Source organism: Gopherus flavomarginatus, chromosome 1, assembly GCF_025201925.1.
Source record: "Gopherus flavomarginatus isolate rGopFla2 chromosome 1, rGopFla2.mat.asm, whole genome shotgun sequence".
Lineage (NCBI taxonomy): Eukaryota > Metazoa > Chordata > Testudines > Testudinidae > Gopherus > Gopherus flavomarginatus.
Genome location: NC_066617.1, coordinates 8,191,633 through 8,216,400, shown reverse-complemented (window position 1 = coordinate 8,216,400; position 24,768 = coordinate 8,191,633). Strand labels below are relative to the sequence as shown.

The 24,768-nt window shown below is 46.9% G+C and overlaps 1 protein-coding gene across 1 annotated transcript in view; it reads left to right on the top strand.

Annotated features, from left to right (window-relative positions):
* Positions 1-23,205, top strand: part of LOC127040083 (collagen alpha-3(IX) chain-like) — a 65,979-nt gene extending 42,774 nt beyond the window's left edge. Inside the window, exons 12-18 of the mRNA XM_050933856.1 lie at positions 3,243-3,323; positions 6,565-6,618; positions 7,800-7,853; positions 8,238-8,300; positions 9,860-9,922; positions 17,819-17,935; positions 23,083-23,205. Coding sequence (XP_050789813.1) covers positions 3,243-3,323; positions 6,565-6,618; positions 7,800-7,853; positions 8,238-8,300; positions 9,860-9,922; positions 17,819-17,935; positions 23,083-23,205 — 555 coding nt within the window. The remainder of the gene's footprint in view (positions 1-3,242; positions 3,324-6,564; positions 6,619-7,799; positions 7,854-8,237; positions 8,301-9,859; positions 9,923-17,818; positions 17,936-23,082) is intronic.
* The last annotated feature ends 1,563 nt before the right edge of the window (positions 23,206-24,768 follow it).

Below are 24,768 nucleotides of genomic sequence, written 5' to 3'. Positions count from 1 at the left end.
ATCAAAGGTCCATCTAGCCCAGTATCTGTCTACCGACAGTGGCCAATGCCAGGTGCCCCAGAGGGAGTCAACCTAACAGGCAATGATCAAGTGATCTATCTCCTGCTATCCATCTCCATTCTCTGACAAACAGAGGCTAGGGACACCATTTCTTACCCATCCTGGCTAATAGCCATTTATGGACTTAACCACCATGAATTTATCTAGTTCTCTTTTAAATGCTGTTGTAGTCCTAGCCTTCACAACCTCCTCAGGCAAGGAGTTCCACAAGTTGACTGTGCGCTGCGTGAAGAAGAGCTTCCTTTTATTTGTTTTAAACCTGCTGCCCATTAATTTCATTTGGTGACCCCTATTTCATTTGGTGACCCTTTTCAGCTCCTGTGACGAGGCTCTAGTTGGGATGGAAATAGCCACTTACAGGTATTTACCCAGGGGCTGGATGATTCTCTTACTGGAGAGATCTGTGCACGGAGTGGTTATACAGGGGCAGTCTAAAAGCTTAGTTTCACCCCCATGTGACATGGGTGCTTATGGTTTTAGGACACAAAGACAGCACAGAATATACTGATCTCAGTGGAAATGCCATGGGCAAATTGGCATATTCCACGCCCAGACAGTGACTGGGGTCAGACTCTGCTTTTTGTAGCACTGTAAATCCAGAGAAACACCCCTGGGTAACATCCCCCCAAGCCCAGAAGTGTTGAGCCAGGGGAGTGTGGTCCAAACGGTGTGATAGGACTGCACTTTGCACGGTCAATTTTCAGACGCTAACAAATGTGAGCTACTCTGGATTTTCACTGGTGTAACAGACGGCAGCATCTGGCCCACTGTGTGTAACTGCCTGTAGCTGCAAACTGCTCCTAGCCTGTCAGTTCTCAAATATTATATGGTGAGAAATTCAGTTCTCAAATATTATATGGTGAGAAATGGATTTTAGTCAGTTACAGTGAATGTAAAATATGCACCTCTCCCACCCAAGACTGGATTTGATTTTAGGGGAGGCAGTGTTGTCTAGTGGATAGATCACAGGGCTGGGCATCAGGAGGCTGAGTTCTAATCCTGCTGCTCCCATGGCCCTGCTGTGTGACTTTGGGCAAGCCATCTGTGTTCCCTCCCACCTTTGGTTTGTTTAGACTGTAAATGATTTGAGGCAAGGACTGTCTCAGAATATGTGTGTGCATATAGCAGCCAGCACAATGGGGCTCTGATCCCAGTTGGAGTCAGTAGATTCTCATATAATCACATGACTCCAAGTGCTGGGGCTTGAAGTCAAAACATCAAATATTGGAAGACTCTCCAACATCTCAGCTTCCTACAAGGTTTAATCACACACCAAAGAGGTTTATTTCTCATTCCCTTCCCAGGTGACATTTACCCTGTAAATAAACAATCCGGCTTAGACAGCAAATGGAACCCTGTTATTTGCTTTGTTTGTACATGATATTTACTTATCCTGCCACAACACAGAATTGACCATGTCATTAAACAATCACTGGTCTCCGTGGAAATAAAAAGGACGTAGAGGGTATCATGCCTTCTGGTTAATTATAGCGATTAATTGCCGGAGCGGTGTGGTTCCTGAAACCACTGGCCCTGCTGACTCGATCTGTAGGCATCATATAGGAAAATCAGGCCCTGTTTATGGTAATTGTGTTGGATACTTTCCTTTGGTCACTGTAAATGATTCAGAAGTGTCAGATAGAGACTTGGTGGGGCGACAACAACTGAAGCAGCAGCCTACACACCTGTTGTTGTGATTAGATCTGATGTTCATTCTTCAGGCAGGGAAATGGCCCTTTTAGAGGTAATGGACTCTCTCTAAATAAGACTCCGGTGGCTGCTTTCTTTTTAATAACTGAATCTTTCTTTTCAACAAAGGACTGCAAATTGATTCAAACCGCTGAGTGCTACTTACTCATCTCATGAGCTGTTTAAGCAGCCGGCTCACGCTCATTCGCCTGGCATTGCGTGCTCTGCAGTCAGTCATCATTGCCGAAGTGGGGGCGAGTCCAACTTCAGTCAGCAGAAATGTTGGAGTTCTTAATTGTGAAGTTGAAGGTGGCAAAACTAGATAAATAAACTGCAGCTGAACCAGCAGCCTTTGCAATGTTGGACATTTCTACTCGCTCAGTTCCCAGGCCTGGTCAAACTGTGGGCTCAAGCCTTGTGAAAATGTCATTGTAATCATTGATCTCAAAGTGTCACTATCCTCGTTGTTCAGATTTGGGAAACTGAGGCATGGCGTGAGTAAGTGGCTTGTCCAAAGTCTTACAGCAGGCCAGTGGCAGAGCCAGGAAGCAAACCCAGAGCTCCTGCTCCCAGTCCAGTTCCTAAGGAAATTGCAGTGAAAGATGAAACCTTTCACAACTTTACGCAGATTTTTCCAGAGCAAACTTTTGACCTTTTTTCCCCGAGATACTTGGAGAATAAGCTCAAGAGGTTTATGGGGCCATAGGGTGCATGGCAAAGTACAGCTGGAGAAAATTCAATAGCCCTGCCTCAAACAGTCGCAAGGTAAGACCAGAAATAACAGGAGGTGGTGACAACATGGGACTGATAAAAGATTCACTAGGAGAAATTCAGTGGCCTCCTGGTCAGATTAGAGAAACATAATGGTCCATTGTGGCCTTCAAATCTATGAATTTATGCACTTCTCAGAATTGCTGCTGTTTGTTTATTTTCTTTATTGGCAAATTTCATGCAAAGACAAGATTGTAACCAATAGGGAGACTGGGGAGAGTGGGAGACTGACTTTCCCTGTTTTCATAGTAATATCCTGCTTTCACTGGTGGATAGATCCAAATTTTGCTTCAGACCAACTTTACAAGTGCGAGCGAATCTCCATTCCTCTGTGCACTCCTCGCTCCCAAAATAAAAATGGGTCACTTTGTCCAGTTTGGTATTCAGGGCTTTGATGCATGTTTATCACTGAACTGTGTTGCGACCTATGGCAAGTCATTCAACTGCTGCATGCCTCAGTTTCCTCATCTGTAAAATAGGGGTAATAAAACTTCTCACAGGTGCAAGGCTTGACCTGTGCAAAGCCTTGGAGACCCTCCGGGGACAGTGCGATATGAATACAAAGTTGCAGCATTAATATTAGTACATTTTTTCTGCTTCTGATCTATGCCCAGGAGGACACGCTGCCTTAGTCCTATCATTTAGGTTTTGTTTTTGTTAATATACCCAGAAGCCTCCCAGCAGGCAGCATGGAGAAATTAATATTACTCCTCTTGTAACAGGGCATGGCTGGCCTTGATGGGAAGAATGGAATCAAAGGAGCTAAAGGCGACAGAGGTCTGCAGGGTCAAAAGGGGGAACCGGTGAGTCTCGCAAAGAAAGACAGAGGGATATTTTGAAGGCTGAAAAACCGGCTTGGTGCTTTTTCCAGTATTGCCAACCCCAACGTGTTCAAAAATCACAAGTCAGGCTCACCAAAAATCATGCGATTGGCTCTAAAATCATGAGAATATGTACAAATAATATATGAGGGGGTCTTTTATTTGCCTTCTGCTTTCTGAGCCATTAGGGTGCACTGGGGGTCACATTTTGAAGCTTCCTCCCCAGCTGCAAGGGCTAGAAACTGACTTTTTCTTTAAGAATGAAGGCTGAAATCATCACAGATCCATGTGACTCCAGGAGCTGGGGCTTTAAGGAAGACAATAATTAGCATGAGACTCGTGACAAAATCATGAGAGTTGGCAACACTGCTTTTCTGACCCAGATTTGGAATTCCCGCCAAAAAACGAATCCTCAGCATTAGGTGCAGGCCCTCAAGTGCTTTTGTTGTTGTTTGTGAGACTTGCTGTAAGCAAAATTACTGAATGACACCACTGGAGAACTCTGAGCTATGCTGTGGGCAGATTCTCAGCATGTATAAATTGGCGTAGTTCCACTGGAAACTGATTAGCACCCGCTGAGAATCTGCCCTGAGTCTCTTGTGACAGTTTTGCATTCTCCCAGGGCAAGTTCAGCTTTCCAGATGTTTACCTGCATGCTACTTCCAACCACAATATCCACAGCGCTGGTAAAACTGGTGTGGGGAGAAGGGGGAAAAAATCAGCCAGCTGCTAGTTCTGCAAACTTTTCTAGGAAAGAGATTTTTTTTGTTACAGAAGGCGAGGGGAATTGTGGTTGGAGCTTTCCTCTGCAGGCAAAAGTGACTTTTCCCCTGGGGCAAAACAAGGTCTGTAAATTGGCTCTTGTTTCCTGTTGGAATTTTGTCCTTTTCTCTCATTAACCCTTTAAATGCCTTCAACATCTCCAAAATGGAGCAGGGGGGAAAAGGGAACTCTTTCTGGTTTTGACTCTTCCTGGAAAATGGCCAAAATCTTTTGCAAATGAATTTGAAAAAGTTTTGCAAATATATCGAAAGCCAGCTCTGTGCAAAGCCAGGGCAGCACATCAGACTGCTTGTGTTACAAGTCCTCAGAGCCCTTTAGAGCATTCAGTGAGGGAACGAGCCAGGCACTACAATGTTCAGAGCAGTAACTAATATGTGAGTGTGGTGCGGTGACAACTCACCTGTGTGGCGCCTCCTGCTGGCCGTCTCAGGAATTAACTCTTTCCAGCCCAGAGCGCCCTCTGCAGCTGGTGTCTTGCCTGCCACTGGCCCCAGTGTCCCTCCCGGACCCCGCTGCCCTTTGCCCAGGGGTTCTGCCCACCGCAGTAACCCCTCGCTCTGGGTCTCCCTTCACAGGGGAACCCCCAACCCTCTATCCCCACCTTGCCTCAGTGGCTACTGCCAGTCACCATCTAGCCCCTGCTCACTGGGGCCGAATGCAATCTGTAAACATAGAAATCATAGATTATCAGGGTTGGAAGGAACCTCAGGAGATCATCTAGTCCCACCCCCTGCTCAAAGCAGGACCAGTCCCCTAAATTGCCCCCTCAAGGATTCAACTCATCACCGTCAAGGGGGGTTGGGCCAGTTGCCTTTGCCTATCTCTGGGCTGCCCCTCCGCAGCCCTAGTACCTATCTGGCCCTTTTAGCAGGGCCTGCAGCTTGGGGTATTTCCTGGATGGAGCTCCCCAGCTCCCTCTGCCTTTCCCCAGCACTGCTCCACCTCAGGTACCCTTCCCAGCCGCCCAGGCAGCCAGGTCCTTCTCTCTCAGGAGGCTAGAGAGAGTGTGTGTTTGTCCTTCCGGCCCACCACCCTCTTATAAGAGTCAGCTGGGCCCTGATTGCACTGGCTGCAGCTGTGGCTGCTTTCCTAATCAGCCCAGCTTTTCCCCTGCCACAGCCCTCTCCCAGGGCTATTTTAAGCCCTTCAGGGCAGGAGCAGGGTAACCACTCCGCTACAATGAGCTAACGGAGACTGTCTAATAACTGCTAGCTGTCGCAGCACTGATATGATCTTTCCAAACCTCTAGACACTCAAGGCTGTTTGTTATTCCAATTCACTTGACATCGGGAATCCCCGTAAAACAAGCTGCCATCCTGTGATGAGTGATGGCACTTTTTCAGCCTCATCACACTCCAACCATATTCCTGGCAGCTATGTAGAAATCAGTAGATTGTTTGCGATGCGAAGACAGAGAGGGATAGTCACTTTGGGGTCACTTTGTGTTCGAGTGTACTCCGCTATTGTGTGTGTTGCTGTGTTTTCCATCCCAGAGGTGGCTGCATTTCCATGGGGGAAATGATTCCTTTATTCAAGCTTATAAAATGCAGTGGAGCCTTTGGGGTGAAAGGGGCAATATAAATTGAAGATGATGCTATTAGGAGACCTGTATTTTTAACTTTCTAGTTGCAGATCATTGTGTGTATGTGTATGTATCACACACATGCTCACACACACACACGGTGGTGGTGCGAGACTCACCACCATGGCGCCTCCTGCTGGCCGTTCTGGAATTAGCTCAAGTCCTTCCGCAGGGCGCGCTCCTCTGGTGGTGTCTCACTCGCCGATACGCCGCTTTGTCGTCTCCACCTCTCTGAGACCTGCATCGCTCCCCGGACCGCAGCGTCCTCTTCTGGGCCTTTTGGGGGAACCGGCAGTCTGTAATCCAGCCACTTGCCTTGGTTGCCTGCTGCAGTCACCAGTCTAGTCCCTTGCTCCAAGGGAAAACTGCAGTCCACGTTGGCCACTTCCCTCAGGGCGAGTGGGGGCAGCCCTAGCACCGTATCTGCCCTTCCTCCAGGGTCTCAGTCTGGCAGCAGTCAGCCAGAAGCTCCTTCTTTTCTGCTACCCTGCCCAGCACTGCTCTAGCCATGGTGCTCCTAGTCCTTCTCCCTAGCAGGCCAAGGAGAGACTGCCTTCTGCAGCCCTTTATATATGGCCCCTGCTGGCCCTGATTGGCTGCTGCAACAAGCCACCTCCAGATTGGCTCGCTTACTGAGCCCTTCTCTAATTAGAAGGTTCTGCGTAGTGTCCCTCTGGCCTAATTTATCTCTTCTGCTCTGTGTGGGGCAAGTGACACACACACACACACACACACACACACACACACACACACACACACACACACACACACACACACACACACTCTCTCTCCCTCTCCCTCTCTCTCTCTCCCTCTCCCTCTCTCCCTCTCTCAGAATCATGTTTGTCTTTTATTCAGGGAGTGAAAGGTGATCCTGGTATATCTGGAGACCTTGGACGGAAAGGATCTAAGGTAAGAAACAAGCATCATCATAGAAATAATGAGTGCTTTGGCTATTCTCAGGGGCAGAGGGGAAGATGGTGCCACAAATATGAAAACTGGTTGACCTGAATGATTGTAGAAAATGGCAAGTGGACCACTCTGCTAGATAGGTGGATGGCAGGTGAAGAAGAGAGCAGTGCAGTGTTTACACAACTCTGTAGAAAGGCTCTGTCAAGGTTTTTTCCCCACTTTGAACTTTAGAGTACCAATGTGGGGGACCTGCATGGACCCTTCTAAGCTTAAATCCTAGCTTAGATCTGGTAACGCTGCCACCAGCCAGAAGTAGTGTCTGGCACACTGTTTGTTCCCCCAAAACCTTCCCTGGGGAACCCAAGACCCAAACCCCTTGGGTCTTAAAACAAGGAGAAATTAACCATCCCCCTCCTTTTCCCCTCAGACTCTCCCCTCCCTGGGTTGCCTTGAGAGGCTACACAGATCCAAACTCCTTGGATCTTAAAACAAAGAGGAATTAACCATTCCCCCCTCCTTTCCCCCCACTAATCCCTGGTGAGTTCAAACTCAATCCCTTGGATTTTAAAACAAGGAAAAATCAATCAGGTTCTTAAAAAGAAAGCTTTTAATTAAAGAAAGGAAAGGTAAAATTTATCTCTGTAAAATCAGGATGGAAAATGCTTTACAGGGTACTCAGATTCATATAGACTAGAGGGACCCGCCCCACCCAGACTGAGATTCAAAGTTACAGCAAACAGAGGTAAAAATCCTTCCAGCAAAAACACACATTTACAAGTTGAGGAAACAAACATAAGACTCATCCGCCTTGTCTGGCTATTACTTACTATTTTGAAACATGAAAGACTGATTCAGAAAGACTGGAAAAGCCTGGAATGATGTCCCGTCTCTCTCAGTCCCCAGAGCGAACAACGAACAAAACAAAAAGCACAAACAAAGACTTCCCTCCATCAAGATTTGAAAGTATCTTGTCCCTCTATTGGTCCTCTGGTCAGGTGTCAGCCAGGTTTACTGAGCTTCTTAACCCTTTACAGGTAAAAGAGACATTAACCCTTAACCAGCTGCTTATGACAGGCTCTGTTAAGCCATGCATGAGTTAGTGCTGGCCCTTTTCACAGGGGTGGATATCACTGTGTTTTGTCCTACGTATCTTTACCAGCTAGTTGTCATTTCTGTCCAAGGGCTTACGTGGTTTTCCCGGGCGGATGGGTAGCCCTGGTGCAGATGGAATAAAGGTGAGGACCTGTTATTGTTCTTCTTCCTTTTAACATTAGTTTAAAGGGGATCTAGCGCAGGGAAGTGTGTGCCCATGACAGCCCAGGGCAATGAGGTCCTCCTAGTTATCCACAGGTCAGGCCCAGCATTGGGCCATGACAGATCCTGTCATAATGTTCTGCCAACCTGTCTCAGACCCAACCCGGAGAACAGAGGACACAGTCCATGGCCCATTCTATTGACAGCTGATCCATTCACCAGTTTGGAGAAGGTTTAAACGCGCCTTATCGCAATACTCTCCATTCGGTCTGATTTTCACATGTATTATCCCCTCCACCATCTTTCTAATTGGTGCCTTCTGTTCCCAACCTGCTTATATTTCCAATATCTTGTTCCACATGCAGGGTGAGATTGGCAGCCCTGGAAAACCAGGGATACCAGGGTCAGATGGACTGCTTGGGCCAAAGGTGAGTAGGAAGGCCCCTCTTCTCTCTCAGCTGGAAGCTTTGTAAGGGCATTACAGCTGTTTGAAATATAATTACCCAATGCCCATGTCCCTCTCCGTGGGCTTGTCTAAGGACAGAAATGGTACTGATTTCACACAATCTGCTTCTAAACGGATGCAGCTAAATCAGCGCAAGCTCATGTGTGGATGTGCTTAAATCAGTTTCAGACTGGCTGGTTTTAGCTTAAATTCAGTTTGTTACCAAATACAGTTAAATGGCTGTAAATTTCGGTCAGTTGACCAGGCCTAGTGACATAGGTGCTAAAACTAGGGAGTATGGCAGCACTCCCTGGCTTGAAGTGGTTTCCATCATATGCAGGGTTTCCAGTTTGGTTCAATGGCTCCCAGCACCTCCACTGTACAAATTGTTCCAGCACCTCTGCCTAGTGAACACTGCGGGGGGGTCTTTTTGAACAGCAAAAGCTGAATGCTAAATATCTGTCAGCGAATCCTGGGTTTGGTTCTTGATTTTTGTTCTCTTTTCTCACCTCTATGGCTGGTCGGGGAGGGGAGGGCAGGTGTCAAGCTTTGCCAGCCAATGCATTAGTTTGCTTGCTCTGAGCACTCACTCAGGGCCTGATCTGGAGCCCATTGAAGTCAATGAGATTTTTTCCATTAACTTCAATGGCATTGAACCAGACCCTCATTGTGTCAAACCAAAGCTGATAACTTGCCACCGTATCTGCTGCCAGTGATACACCCAGTCAGAGGGGTTGCAGAGAGAGTCAGGCAGGCACTGCATGTTACTCATCAGGATTTCTGCTGGGCTGACCAAATTCTAGTAAACGCGAACTGCAACACTTGGATTCAATAGGGCGCCATGACAACATACCTGACCCTGTGACCGCCTAGTACCTGGGTGGGATGCTGTGCATGTGTGGGAGATTGGCTTGTTTGATAAGGAAAACCTGAGACCTCGGGTTTTGTTGCTAACAACCTACCATGCTTTATTTTTTACTCTCCCAAAATAGAACTGCCATCTTAGGGAATCTAGTGAGCCACAACATCTAATGACAGGTGTCAGAGTGGTGGCCGTGTTAGTCTGTATCAGCAAAAAGAATGAGGAGTCCTTGTGGCACCTTAGAGACTAACACATTTATTTGGGCATAAGCTTTTGTGGGCTAATACCCACTTCATCAGATGCATTGAGTGGAAAATATAGTAAGAAGATATATATTCACAGAGAACATGAAAAGATGAGGGGTTGCCGTACCAACTCTAATGAGACAAATCAATTAAAATGGGCTATTATCAGCAGGAGGAAAAAAATCACTTTTGTAGTGTATATCTTTCTACTGTATTTTCCACTCCATCCATCTGATGAAGTGTGTTTTAGCCCCCGAAAGCTTATGCCCAAATACATTTGTTAGTCTCTAAGGTGACATCTAATGAATTCTTTCCTGCATTAAGTGGTACTAGGGCCCATTCCAAACAGCGTGTGCACTTGTCACTGAATTACAGCTGGCTTGGAAAATGACACGGTTATGCATTGGCTTTGATTTTTCTCTTGTCTACCTCCAGGGTGAGCAAGGAATGTCAGGTGCAGATGGCCCCAGAGGAGTTTCTGGGGAGAAAGGAGAAAAGGTTAGTACTCTCAGAAGAACACCGAGAGGCCATGTTTTGAATGAACCATCCATCACGTTGAGTTAATGAAATTATACACTTGCTAAATCTCATGTACCCTTTCCAGAGGACAAGCGTCACCTGTCTTAAGCATTAAGCTTGGACTTGGGGAGATGTCTCCTTAAGTTCACTCTGTGGCAATGCATTTAACCCTTGGGGCTGGTCTACTGCTTTATCTATCTCGGTATAGTTAAAGTGGTACAAATCCCCTAGTGCGGGTGCAGTTATAGCAGCATAAAGGCATAAATAGCCGTTCCTATGCAGAAGGAGAATATATTGGTATAAGATACCTTCATGCTGGTATAACTGTGTCCACACTGGCAAATGTTTTGGTAAAAAATTTCACCTCTAACCAATATAGTTATACTGGTACAAAATCTATGTGTAAATTAGGCCTTGGTGTGGAAACCCTGGTGTGGTGTATACACCCCAGGCCATTTTTGTAGAATCGCAAATTGATCTTAAAGGACTGAAATACACACAGTGTTGACTCTTTACATCCAACATACTGGGCCTGATTCTCCTTTCACTCATACCAATTTTAATTCAATTTAATTTAAATTGCTCCCTGGAGTCACTCCTGACTTCCACTGGTTTAAGCCCCTGAAGAATCAGGTCCACTGTATTCTGCAGATGTGCCGATGTAGGAGGTAAATAAGGCTCTGACACTGTGTAAGTGAGGAGGTACGATCCACACTGCTGTGCCAGCTCATACTGAAGGCTCATCAGTTACAGCAGGGGTGACGTTTTTATTTGTTATTTCATCCTTTGTGCCGGGACTCGGGGTCCAGGTTCTGTGAGATGGTGGTGGCATCCAAAGCAGAGCAGGGAAAGGGAGGGAAATGCTTCCCAACCATGCAGCTCCCTGGACTAGCTTGAAAGAAACATTCTCTGCACAAATATTTGCATCAGTTGTAATAATGGGGATGTTTTTAAGAGGTCCAGGCCCTCTCAGCCAAAGTTCTCAAGTGGGGAAAGACTTGGAAAGCTTTCATTCAAATCTGTTCACCTCAACACACCACCAGATGTCTCCTGACCTCCCTGCAGCTGCCTGTTCCCTTCTGCCCATTGACCTCTCTTCTTGTCCTATCCCACATGCCGCTTCTGCTCCTCCGCACCATCTACCCTTCCTGTGCAGCCACTGTATGTGATCCTCACCTGCCCATCTCTCCCCTATATCCCCTCCTGCCTCCCAAGCTGTCTGCCTGCTGATTGGTCCAGTACCCACCATCCACCTGCTCTGCAGTGCTGCTCCATAGGAACATAATTGGAAGGGATCTCCTCAGGATCGGCACCATCTACCCTTCCTGTGCAGCCACTGTACGTGATCCTCACCTGCCCATCTCTCCCCTATATCCCCTCCTGCCTCCCAAGCTGTCTGCCTGCTGGTTGGTCCAGTACCCACCATCCACCTTGTCTGCAGTGCTGCTCCATAGGAACATAATTGGAAGGGATCTCCTCAGGATCGGCGCCAGGGTTTTTGGCGGCCTAGGTGCAGGGCCGACTCGCCGGTCCCACGGCTCCGGTGGATCTGCCGCAGGCGTCCCTGCGGACAGTCCGTTGGTCCCGCGGCTCCGGTGGACCTGCTGCAGGCATGCCTGCGGATGCTCCACCGGAGCCGCCGGACCAGCGGACCCTCTGCAGGCACGCCTGCGGGAGGTCCACCGGAGTAGTCTGCCACCCTCCCAAATCCTGGTGCCCTAGGCGACCACCTAGGTCGCCTAAATGGAAGCGCTGGCCCTGGATCTCCTGGGTCATCATCTCCAGTACCCTATCATAGGTAGCCACGTTGGTGCATCTGGGGTCTGTCTCCATAGCAATGGTAATTTGGGGTCCAAATTGATAGCAGTTAATGAATATGAAATTTTTTGGGTCATAAATGTGAGCTAAAGTTTAAATATTTTAGAAATAAGTCATAGTAGAATGATTAGATTTGGCATTTGCTTTATAATGATCCTTTATTAATGATCTGGATGATGGGATGGATTGGCAGATGACACTAAGCTGTGGGGAAGAGGTAGATAGGCTGGTGGGTAGGGATCAGGTCCAGAGTGACCTAGACAAATTGGAGGATTGGGCCAAAAGAAATCTGATGAGATTCAACAAGGACAAGTGCAGAGTCCTGCACTTAGGAAGGAAGAATCCCATGCAGCTAATACAGGCTGGGGACCGGCTGGCTAAGCAGCAGTTCTGCAGAAAAGGACCTGGGGATTACAGTGGACGAGAAGCTGGATATGAGTCAGCAGTGTGCCCTTGTTGCCAAGAAGGCCAATGGCGTATTGGGTTGTATTAGTAGGAGCATTGCCAACAGATCGAGGGAAGTGATTATTCCCCTCTATTCGGCACTGGTGAAGCCACATCTGGAGTACTGTGTCCAGTTTTGGTCCCCCCGCTACAGAAGGGATGTGGACAAATCGGAGAGAGTCCAGCCGAGGGCAACGAAAATTATTACGGGTCTGGAGCACATGACTTATGAGGAGAGGCTGAGGGAACTGGGGTTATTTAGTCTGCAGAAGAGAAGAGTGAGTGGGGATTTGATAGCAGCCTTCAACTACCTGAAGGGGGGTTCCAAAGATGATGGAGTTCAGCTGTTGCCAGTGGTGGCAGATGACAGAACAAGGAAAAGTGGTCTCAAGTTGCAGTGAGGGCGGTCTAGGTTGGATATTAGGAAACACTATTTCACTAAGAGGATGGTGAAGCACTGGAATGGATTACCTAGGGAGGTGGTGGAATCTCCATCCTTAGAGGTTGACAAAGCCCTGGCTGGGATGATTTAGTTGGGGATTGGTCCTGCTTTGAGCAGGGGGTTGGACTGGAAGACCTCCTGAGGTCCCTTCCAACCCTGATATTCTATGAGTCTATGATTCTAGTAGAAACCATCTTCCAATATGTTAAGGGCTGTTATAAAGAGGATGGGGATCAATTGTTCTCCGTGTGCACTGAAGGTAGAATAAGAAGTAATGGGCTTAATTTGCAGTAAGGGAGATTTAGGTTAGATAGTAGGAAAATCTATCTAACTAAGTTAGACAGGCTTCCAAGGGAGGCTGTGAAATCCCCATCATTGGAGTTTTTTAAGAACAGGTTGGACAAATACCTGTTACGGATGGTCTTGGGTTACTTGGTCCTGCCTTAATGTGGGGGGCTGGACTTGACTTCTCGGGGTCAGCATTTCTATGATTCTATGAAGTTCATAAACTTACCAAGCTCCATCTGAAAATGAGTTAGGCTCCGTGTCCCCACTATTCCTACTGGCAGGCTTTCAAAACCTCACTCCTCTGATGGTTAAAACCTTCCTCTCAATTTCAGCCGAAATTTATTCATGGCCAGATTAAACCCATATGCTCCCTTGGCTTGCTTGTGCTACTGCTTCTTCCAACCCCGTCCACCTCTCGAATTCTCATATGTGCCTTGGTTTCCTCACTGCTTAGCTCCCCTCCCACCAAACTTCTTGGCTCTCCTTCCAAACTACTCTTCCCTCCATGCATGCTTTGGCTGCTCCTCCTCACACTCCCTAGCAGTTACTGAGCGGATAATGTCAGGTGTTGCCAACTCTAATGACTTATCCTGAGTCATCTTGCCATATATATGGTGTTTTTTTCTTAAAGCCCCACCTCCCAGAGTCACGTGATTACTTTAGAATCTCAACTTTCATTTAAAGGACCAAGGCTAAGCTTCTGCTCCTTGTGTGGAGGAGAAAAGCTTGAAAACTTGAAACCTATAGGCTCAAACTCCAGAAAGCAAGTAAAGCAAACCCAAAGGTGTTATTTTTAAAGCCTCATGATTTTAAAGCCAATCTATTGTTTTTCGGGGGTCCTGACTCATGTTTTGTGAATGCTTGGGGCTGGCAGTGCTGTGCCAGGGCAGCCTTTTTCTCGGCTCTATTGTTTTATCACCGCATTTGTAATTTCTCATTAATAATGGTGCGTGCATGATCGTGTGTGAATTTAGTGATGGTGAAAGGTGCCAAGTGTACATGCTTGATGACCCCTTTTTATCCCACCACCAGTAATGGTGCTGTCCTCTAGCGCCATCTCTAGGGATGAAAAGGAAGTTCAGGCTCTTAGCACATTCAGACTCTCTACTAATGCCCATGGGTGGGGGTGGGGTTGAGGACATGGACAACTGTCCAGTTGGAATGACACTGAGACCCACCAGTTCATTTCATGTTGGTCATTAAATCAGTCATTGCATGGCTGCAACTTGAAGTCAGTATTATCACGGTCTGTGGCTTAGTGCTGAAAGAACGTATATTAGAGCAGGTTAGCAAACAGATTTCCTGCCCCATGAAACTTGACGTGTTTTTTCTAAATGGTCCCAAATCAGGAAAAAAAGCCAAAATTTTGAATTTTGAAATTTGGTCTTGTATACAATTAAGTTTCAAATGAAAAGTCATTTTGAAATGAAAAAGTGAGAGATTTGTTGCAAAAAGGTTGAAACAGGATGTTTTGACACTTTCTAAATGTTTTTTCCAATTTTTTTTCTAAATGCAATTTTGTCAGAATTACATAAGAACATAAAAGCATAAGAATGACCATACTCGGTCAGACCAAAGGTCCATCTAGCCCAGTATCCTGTCTTCCGACAGTGGCCAGTGCCAGGTGCCCCAGAGGGAATGAACAGAACAGGTAATCATCAAGTGATCCATTCCCTGTTGCTCATTTCCCCGAAACAATTTTGCAAAAATAAAAAATAATAATTTGCTTTTGTAGAAACGACATTTTCTGATGGGGAAACTGGTGTGATGCAAATGTTCCAACCAGCTCTATTGTATTTCCCACGACCAGTCACTGGAGCCATTCATTCATTCTCTGCACTTGCAGACTACACCAATATCTAGGTTATTGCTGCTTTTGTATCCTAAAGAGTTTTTAACATCAAAACAGCTTTTCTGTTCACCTTTACAGATTTTTTCACATTAAAAAAAATTCCTTTGAATTGAATTGCACACACTCTATTCTTATCACAATCTAATTGATGCATTATTATGTGTGGTGGAAATTTATCTGAAGGAGAATTCATGCTGGCTGTTTCTCTTCTTAGCCTTAAATGGTATTTCTAAATGATGTCATTATCAAGGCTTTGCAAAACTCAAATATGTTGGTTTGCGGGGGTGGAGGGGTGGGGGGGTTATTAACTTGGAAATCCAGGCTGTGGACAAATTCAGCACTTAAAATTCCAGCCATCGGAATTGCTCAATGACAATGCAGACGTATTAGCGACACAATTAATGCAGCATACCTGCCTGTCTGCTACTAGCTAGTGAGGGGAAATGGAGAAGGATAGAAAGCTACAGGGAGGGGAGGGGAGAAGAGATGAAGGGAGCAGGATAAGAGAGAAGAGAGAGAATAGTTTACCTAGGAAAGGAGATAAATAAGAGGGGACGTGATAAAGCTATGTGAAATAGTGAAGGGGATAGAGACAGTAGATTGAGAGTTTCTTTTCTCCCAGTCTCATTTCTCAAAGACAAGGAGACATGCAGTTACATTGAAAGTGGCAAATTCAAAACTGATAAAAGGAAGCAGTTTTTTCCACTCAGTGTGTAATTGGGTTGCCACAGGAAGCTGTTGAGGCCAAAACATTGCCAAGAGTCAGAGGAAGTTGGACCTTGATATAAATAGCAAAAATATCCAGAGTTTTAACAGTTAATGCTAAAAAGTTTGGAAAGGGCTATAACACCTCAGTGCATCAGGGCTCAGTGCAATCTCTGCTAGGGATTAGGAGGACATCTTCAATGGGAGCAGATTACCCCACTTCTTCATGCTGTGGGTTTCTTGCACTTTCCTCTGAAGCATCTGTTTGGACCCTGTTGGAGTTGGGATTCTGGAGTGGATGGACCATGGATCTGGACTAGCTTGACCATGGGATCCTATAAAAGAAGAAAGAGAAGAAGAGTTTCGTACTTTTCTTCTTGCTAGTTTGCTTTAGAAGTTCTAGCCTTGTGGCTACCCAGCCTGCCACCCACGCTTGTGAGCGCCTCCTTTGTATTACAGCCACGCACAAGCTTATGCAAGTCAGTGCCTGAAACACAATTAAACTGAGAGTCACCGGGGGTCACTTGTGCTAAATGAGAAAACAGGCTCTGTTGGGCAGGGGGAATGCGTTGCATCAATCAGGTCGGGGGGGCTCCCATCTTGATCCTCCAACACTCAGCGACCCGACTGACTCACACTCCATCTCATTCCCCAAGAGAGCTTTGCTTTGGAGTGGTTGGGGAGGGTGAGGGAAGGAGCTGACTCTCCCGTCAGAATAGTTTACTGGGACTCTGCCTTGCTTTAGATGGATGGGCTTCTATTCTTAGTGTTCAAAAGAAACAGCTGCATGAATTAGAAATGCAGCTTGGCTGAGTCACTGAGGTCTTCCCCTCCACCTCCTTCAAGTTCTTCTCTCTTCTCGGAGCAACTTCAGGAGAATTCTCATTAGTGCACATTAGTGTGCATTTAATGGCTGAAGTATTAGTAACTGAGCCTTTCCACCTCTGGGCTTGCTGACTCATCCAGCCTGGGTCCAGAGGGAGTGAGAAGCATGTTACCCTCCAGGGAGTGTTGGGTAGCACGTGTGAAATGAGTTAGGCATCTCACTTTAGCGCCCAGTAGATGGGTGACGTCCATGTCACAAAGTAGTGACGGTGCCATTGGGTGTGGCCATCACTGTCACAATTGGCATGTTTGGTAGCAGCCTCTTCAGAAAGGTTGGGGATTGACTGGGCCAGGGTGTCTGAACAACCCTCTCAGCCCGACAGATGGGCACACCAGAGTGTTGAAGCACGTTGGCAGGCCAGGCACTGGCCGGCAGGATGATGTAGTGGAAAGGGCACAGAACTTGGGCTCCTAAGACCTGGGTTTAAATTCTGGCTCCAGCATACACTCCCTGCATGACCTTGGGTGAGTAACTTAATCTACACTGCACCTCAGTTCTCCATCTGTACAATGAGGATAAAAGCACTGCTCTGCCTCGCGCTGGGGAGCGGGGTTGTGAGGATCAGTACATCTGTGAAGTGCTCAGTGATGGGGGCCAGGTGAGTACCTCGATGGTTAGTCACTGTTCTGTGGGTAAATAGAAGAGTTCAGATGCCAAGATCATCAACACTGTTCCTTAGCAGAGGCCATACCCACCTGCACCTGGCATTGATGGGAATGGAAATGGATATTGCCAGGAAAATTTTCCCATCCCCATTCATCTCTTAGCACAGGGCAGCTCTTTGGGTAGAGTGTCTCTGAGATAACGAGGGTGCTCTGGGAGTGTAATCTGACACAAATGTATTTGTTCTGCTGTTTTGACATTGCAGCAGAGGGCCCGGCACAGAGACATAACTGTAGTGAATGCAGGACTGGCTCCAGGCACCAGCGAAAGAGGCAGGTGCCTGCGGCAGCCAATAGAAAGGGGCAGCAATGTGTCCTTGTCAGGTGGGCACGTCCAGATTGGGCAGTGGCGGCACTTCGGTGGCAGCAAAATCGGCCTGCTCCGGATCGGCGGCAATTCGGTGGCTGGCCCTTCACTCGCTGTCTTGCTCCTCAGTGGCACTTTGGCGGCAGCTCAGTCGGGTTCTTCTTTTATTTTTTTCGCCGCTTGGGGTGGCAAAAAAGCTGGAGCCAGCACTGAGTGAATGCAAGGGATGGATGAACTAAGCACTGCGTCTGTGTTGGCAAAGGGCACCCCCCCATACACATTCAAATCATTTCACTGCATTATTAATAGGACAACCAGATGTAAAGGGTTAATATATGTCCCACTGCCAGTAAACCCACTGACAGCATGGGCTGGGTAGGCCTTTGCAAACCCCCATTTTCTGGGGAGCATGTCTATAGCATTTGTATTTAAAGGGAAGTCTCTGACCCACTGTCTGTTTGGAATTCTCAGGGGGCCAAAGGAGTTCCTGGCTTGGGCGGATTTAAAGGGCAGGTTGGATTGCCGGGGAAGATTGGTGTGACTGGACCACCTGGATCTCAAGGACCACAGGGTGACCCAGGACCACAGGTAAGACATTCTGGGCACATTGCATTAGATGCTCTGCAGAATTCACACAGCTCCAGCGACTGTCTAGAGGGGTGTGAGCTAGCGGGCTGAGTGCAGCCTGAAAGCCAAGGCCGGTCACTTGCAGCTTGCTTTTCGGGGGAGCTGAGCATCCATATAACCCCACTGGCTTCGGCTTTTAAGAGTCGGTAACTGTAGGAGAAAAAGAGAGCCTGGAGCACGGGGCCTGGTGCAAGATCTGAGGCCTGGACAAGAGGCTGTGAACCAAAGTCAGGCCATATATTAAAGCAGATGTTTACAAGTTCACTCTATGACCTTTGCAAAAGCATTGCCAGTGTGGCTAAAACACAGGCACTCCTAAGAAGTGACAGATACTGGGTATGTGCAAGAACACACCCCAAAAGCTTAATCCAGGGACATCCTGGCCAGTGCCAGATCAGAGGGTCTGCTAGAGGTAATGAATAGGGAAGTTGTGCCAGAGACACCTGGAGCACAATACAAGAGGAGGTAATAAGCAGATGTCATGAAACACGTAAGATGGTATGAGTTATTTGTCTATCTATAAATATTGGGGTGCCTCGCCTTAACCCTCTGTGCGGCCTTGGGGACAGCAGAAATTCCTGCTGCTGGGGACTGAGCTGTTCCTTGCCACTGGACACTCGTGGGTTAGTGTCCCTGTAACCCTGGAGCCAGGGCACTAGTACTGTGTCATGAGGGCAATAAACCTGGCCGAGTGCCTTTGTCACTGAACCGTGCCAGTGGTCATTCCTTCTGGGTAGTATGATCGAGGTCTTCCAAACCAGCTATCTGCGCAGTGCTGGGACAGCATACGGACAGCACACAGGCACCTAACTGACAATGATAAGCAACATAGCCAGCTCTAACCACGGCCTTCTCCACAGACAACGTGGTTGGTACGTGGCAGATGACAGAGTTTGGCCCTCACCAATAGTCGCTGGGGCATATTGTAACCCAAGAGGCAAGATTTAAAATCAGTGGTGAGAGGGAAATAACCAGTTGAAGCAAAACTCTCCACAGAAAGCTCACGTGTCAATCTCTTCAAGGATCCCCCCTGCGGGCTACTGACTCAGCAAGAGGAAGGACAGACCCATGGTTATGATGCTAGCCTGGAATGTGGGAGACTTCCTGCTCTGCCACAGACTCCCTGTGTGATCTTGGACAAGTCACTTAGCCTCTGTTCCCCATCTTTACAATGTGGGTATTGGCAGCCTTGCAGGGGTGTTGTGGGGATAAATACTGCCCATCACTATGGCAATGGGGGCCAGCTAGATACTGCTTGGAAACAGTACTTAAGCAAGAGGAAGGTTGCGAACTGTAGGTGGGCATGACAGACCCTGTGCCTGGTCCTCCAGTCCCACTGGGCTTTGGTGGGCTTGCTACACAGAGCCACCTGGCAAAAGCACGTTTAGAACAAAAGAAAGCCCTGAGGGGTGGCATGGGCTGGAGGTGTCTCAAACTTTGCTCAGTGTGGGAACGTGAACTCAGAGCAGTCCATGTCTGCAGGTTTTGCTGCTGCTCTTGTTCTTTTAACTCTTCAAGGTGAGCAGGACGTGCCTCCGCAGAGATAAAGGACTTTAGACCTCTAGACAGCTGAAGGAGATTGGAGTTCTGATCCTGGCTCTGCCACCACCTTGTTCTGTGATCATGGTCAAGTCACTTAACCTCTCTGTGCATCAGTTCCCCATGTATAAAATGGGGGTAACAACATGCCCGTTCTCACATCCTTTTCCTGTCCATGTTGGAAAGCCTCCAGGGCAGGAACTGGCACCTAAATAAGAAAGGAAAACAAGGTAAATTTTAAGCTGCTAGCATGGTGAATGTGCCCCGACAACCCTAAACATTTGGGGTATTTGGTGCCTATAGTTCTGAAGCAATTGGATGCTTTAAAGCTCTATTTGTGGGTCATTTTTAAGATGTGTCTTTGCACGCAAGACACGCTAGGCTCCTTTTGAAATATAACAAAAAGACTTGGAAATGAGACATGCTAATGCTGTTGAGGAATGCAAATGTCCTGCCCCCAGATTTTATGATAATGAAGAGTGCATGCGAGCACAATACAGCAGAGGATACCGTAGATTGATGCTAATCAGCAACCTACGAGCATCATTTATTAAATAAGCAAGAAATCTGCCAATGAAACAGGACTAAAAATAAAAACATACCTCTCGACTGTGCTGCGGGGAAAGGCAGAGTTTCAGCCTTCAGCTAGACGATAAAAGTAAGTGAATGTCAAAAGAATGGAGAACATGAGAAATGCATAGAAGAGGTAAATGTCTGAAAGGCCAACCATTTCCCATAAATTAATCTGTAAATAGGCATTTAAAAATCACTATCAGTGAATAGGTGAGGGCTCATAGAATCACAGAATCGGTGGACTGGAAGGGACCTTGAGAGGTCATCTAGTCCAGTCCCCTGTAGTGTGTCATGTTTCACACCATAGGTGGCTGCATGTTGCACATCAGCAGTGGTGTGACCCCGGATGCCCAGGATGAGCCACACTGAAAATGTCACACTGAGGGCAGACTGCATGAAATAGGAGAGACAATCCCCAGAGCTGGTGGTTCACCCTATACTTGGATTCACCAAACCAGTAACAAAAGAGCTTCTGCAGCATCACACCAATTAACCAGAAGCCAAACAAAGTCCCCCTTAGGCACTCCAGCCCTTGGCTCCCATCCAGGCAACCCAATCTAATATAGTGAGAAGTTATTGAAAACCTATTTCGCCAGATGTGAGGTTCTTTCTAATCCCAAAGGATCAGACACTTACTTACCCCCAGGTTAATACGAATCCCAGATCTTACCCAAATAACATGCTCCCAGTCAATCCTTAGTAAACTAACTAAAGATTGTAATAGTAAAAGGAAAGAAGAGAGTTATAAATGGTTCACAGATCATATACGTACAAATGATTGCAAAGCCTTTCTCTCAGGTTTGTAGCAGGGATGGAATAGCTTGCTGGCTTGTAAGGTATCTCTGGTAACTTCCAAAAGATTGGAAGGTCCTCGGTCCATAGTTCAAGATGCTCCATTTTTTGTAAATCCACAGTCCAGAGAATTAGAGCAGGAAGAGAGGCAAAATGGAGATATCTCAGGGGTCTTTTATGTCCTCTGCCATGTGCATGGAAATTTACTGTCCCAAACAAAGCCCACAGCCACTGTGTGTAGAAAATTACTGGCCCAAGGTTGAGTCTAGGGTCACATGAGTATATGTGGTTTGCTTACATGGTTTGCTGTATCACAGGGAAGTAGTCATTGGCTCCCTGCTGTCTGGGGCATCCTGCAGGAAAACCTACTGGGCAGGATGAGTTTCTTCAAAGGCCCATTGTCAGATCTGAGTGTCCTTGATGGACCATCAATACATAGCTGTCTAGCTCTGATGTGAATCCATCTGGTGGGTGTCTCCCAGGAATACAGCACAGGTTTGCATAGCCAAAAGTCATAACGTCCACTATAAAGATGATACATGGATTTAACCAGGATAATCATACTTGATAGACTGTAACTTTTCCATTGATAACTTACATGATACACTTTGTACAATATTTATGGTTATAAGTTATATAACAGTGGTAATATCAATGGCATAAATAGTCATATTTCATCACACAACGTCACAGGTGGGTGAAATGATTCTTGAATATACGGTCTGTAAAATACCTCCTGGAGGAAAGGTAAGTTGTGTCTCTGCTTCAGGAAAACAACATATTGGGGGAGGAGAGGACAAAGACCCAATATTTTTGCTTTTAACTATTATGTGGTGTTACCCAAGTACTTAAGACTCTCTCACCGTCAGCCTGTCAGTTGTGGGGGGAGGCGACAGGGGGGAGGAATAAAGTATCATATAGCAAATCCCATCATATAAAGAGATGCGGAGAATTTGATGTGCAGAGCTGGTATGACTGATACAATTCTATAATGTCTGTGCTGTACAAACAATAGAGATTCTCCTGTGGAAGTCATTCAAACCCTATTTCCTGGGATGACCCAAAGCAGACAGACAGAAAAGCGGAACACAGAGCAGCCTTGGGCTTATTACATCAGCATCAAACTGAGCTTGCACCTCAAGAGTTCCGTTTCCTCCATTAATCTAGGACACGTAGTTTCCAAGTGGTTCAAAATTTGGCCAAATGGAACTGAACTGAATGGAACAACTGACATTACACCCCAATTTCCCCTTGGCTTCTATTTGAGCCTGGGATGCAAACCGTGCTTCCAAATCCACTGTTTGAAATGAGCAATAATTAGTCACAAGATTGTCCTCTCCTAGCTTTCACTGGACCCCTATCTTGGACCACACAAAGGCAGTGAATATGTCTTTAGTGCAGTGTGCATGAATCTGCAGCCTGATTTTTTCCACTGCCCTGCACCATGTGTCATCATTTACCTCTGTACAAAGTGAGTGAGGTATAAAATGCTGGTAGTGCTTCATGCCCTTTGGCACAGGTGTGTAGCTACTGATGCAGGTGTAGGGCAGTGGGGAATCATGACCCTAGAGAGGAGACAACTAGATAAGGGCAAATGCAGTGAACACAACTAATTCTAGCTTGCATTCATTATGGTAATTGTCAGATTTAATAGCTTAATTATGTACTTGGAGATACTATAAAAGAGGGGCCTGATCTAGACAAAATAAACTCCGTGATGCAGAAGCTCAAACAAAGTAACAGGCCTTCATTTCCTGAAGTATCTTTAGTACAAAAGATGGGCCTATATCGTCCCTTACTGTAGCAAACATCCAAACCACTATGGGAGAGCGCGATGCAGAAACCGACCCCAGCGTCCCAGTAGGAAGCACGTTTGGAGTCATCTGGCTTATGAGGTGTAACTTCCTTTTTTGCTCTTCTTATTTAAAATCCACACTTAGTTTTATCACTAAAGATCCATCCCAGATCAAGATTCCCATCCAAATTCTAAAACCCCAAGAAAAGGAGTTTACAAAGGGAGTAACACTTGTCCAGTGGTGCTATCCTAATGTTCATTAAATCTTTTTTTCTGCAGTAGGAGGCGTGCAGTTAGCTTTGGCATGTTCACAGGGCCAGATCTTGCTCTCTGTTATGCCAATGCATGGCCCCACATGTTTTAGAGAGGTTCCAGAATTTGAGCCTGGTGTCCCAGGTTGTCCTTTCAGCTTATGCAGGCACAGGGGACCTCACTCAGGCTCAACTCCCTTCAGAACATGCAAGAGAAGAAAGCAGTACTACTCCACACAGAAGGGGTGTCCCAGGGCTTGGCTGAGCACGAGAGAAGGTAGCACAATGGGCTTGGTTTTTCACACAGGCTGGAACTTTTATTCAGCCCCATGGATCTCCACCTGGCAGTCCCTCTGCAGTTAAAGCTTCCCAAAGCAGCTTTACCTCCTATAGGATGCTCTCCCCAGATGCTACAAAGGAGCCATGCTTCATAGGGAAATGGAAGACAGAGCAGCGAGGCATGGGAGCCAACTCTGATGGGTCTATTCCTGCTGCCATGAATTGTGGGGTTCCCTTTCCCCTGGGATCCCCTGGATCTGTGGAGTTGGGAGGCCTCGCCTCCGGCCAGCTCTCAATTCCTCCCTCCTGAGAAGATGCTTCCCTGGGATTTCTAGCAGGAGAACCTCATGAAGATTTCTATCTCATGGCATTCCCCACCTCCATCCTAAAGCCTAAAGTGTACCATGTTAATTCTCTAAAGCCCTTTTATTCCAGAGACATAAAGGTTTGTCAGTTTACAGCCCAGGGAGGAGATGACGCTGAGTGGCCTGAAGGTGTCTACTATGAAGGAAAAAATGATGGTGGCGTGGAAGAGGTGAACCTCTCCACCACCCTGGAACGTCTGCAGCAGCCAACAGATCAAGGAGCTGTGCACTAGCTTCGCCCCAATGTTCTCAGCCACCCCAGGATGGACTGAACGGGCATACCACTCCATTGACACAGGTGATGCTTACCCAATTAGAACCCCACCCTACCGGGTGTCTCCTCATTCCCAAGCTGCTATAGAACGGGAGATCCAAAGCATGCTACAGATGGGTATAATCCGCCCCTCTAACAGTGCATGGGCATCTCCAGTGGTTCTAGTTCCCAAAGCAGATGGGGACATATGCTTTTGCATGGACTACCATAAGCTAAATGCTGTAACTTGTCCCGACAACTATCCAATGCCACGCACCGATGAGCTAGTGGAGAAATTGGGACGTCCCCAGTTCATTTCTACGTTAGACTTAACCAAGGGGTACTGGCAAGTACCGCTAGATGAACCCGCCAAAGAAAGGTCAGCCTTCATCATCCATGCAGGGGTGTATGAATTTAATATGCTTCCTTTCGGGCTGCAAAATGCACCCACCGCCTTCCAAAAACTTGTAGATGGTCTACTAGCAGGATTGGGAGAATATGCAGTTGCCTATCTCGATGACGTGGCCATTTTTTCTGTTTCATGGGCAGAACACCTGGAACACTTGGAAAAGGTCTTTGAGCGCATCAGGCAGGCAGGACTAATGGTTAAGGCTAAGAAGTGTCAAATAGGCCAAAACAGAGTGACTTACCTGGGACACTAGGTGGGTCAAGGAACAATAAACCCCCTACAGGCCAAGGTGGATGCTATCCAAAAGTGGCCTGTCCCAAAGTCAAAGAAACAGGTCCAATCCTTCTTAGGCTTGGCCGGGTACTACAGGCGATTTGTACCACACTACAGCCAAATCGCTGCCCCACTTACAGACCTGACCAGAAAGACACAGCCGAATGCAGTTAAGTGTCAGAAGGCCTTTACCCAGCTTAAGGCAACCCTCATGTCTGACCCTGTGCTAAGGGCCCCAGACTTTGACAAACCATTCCTAGTAACC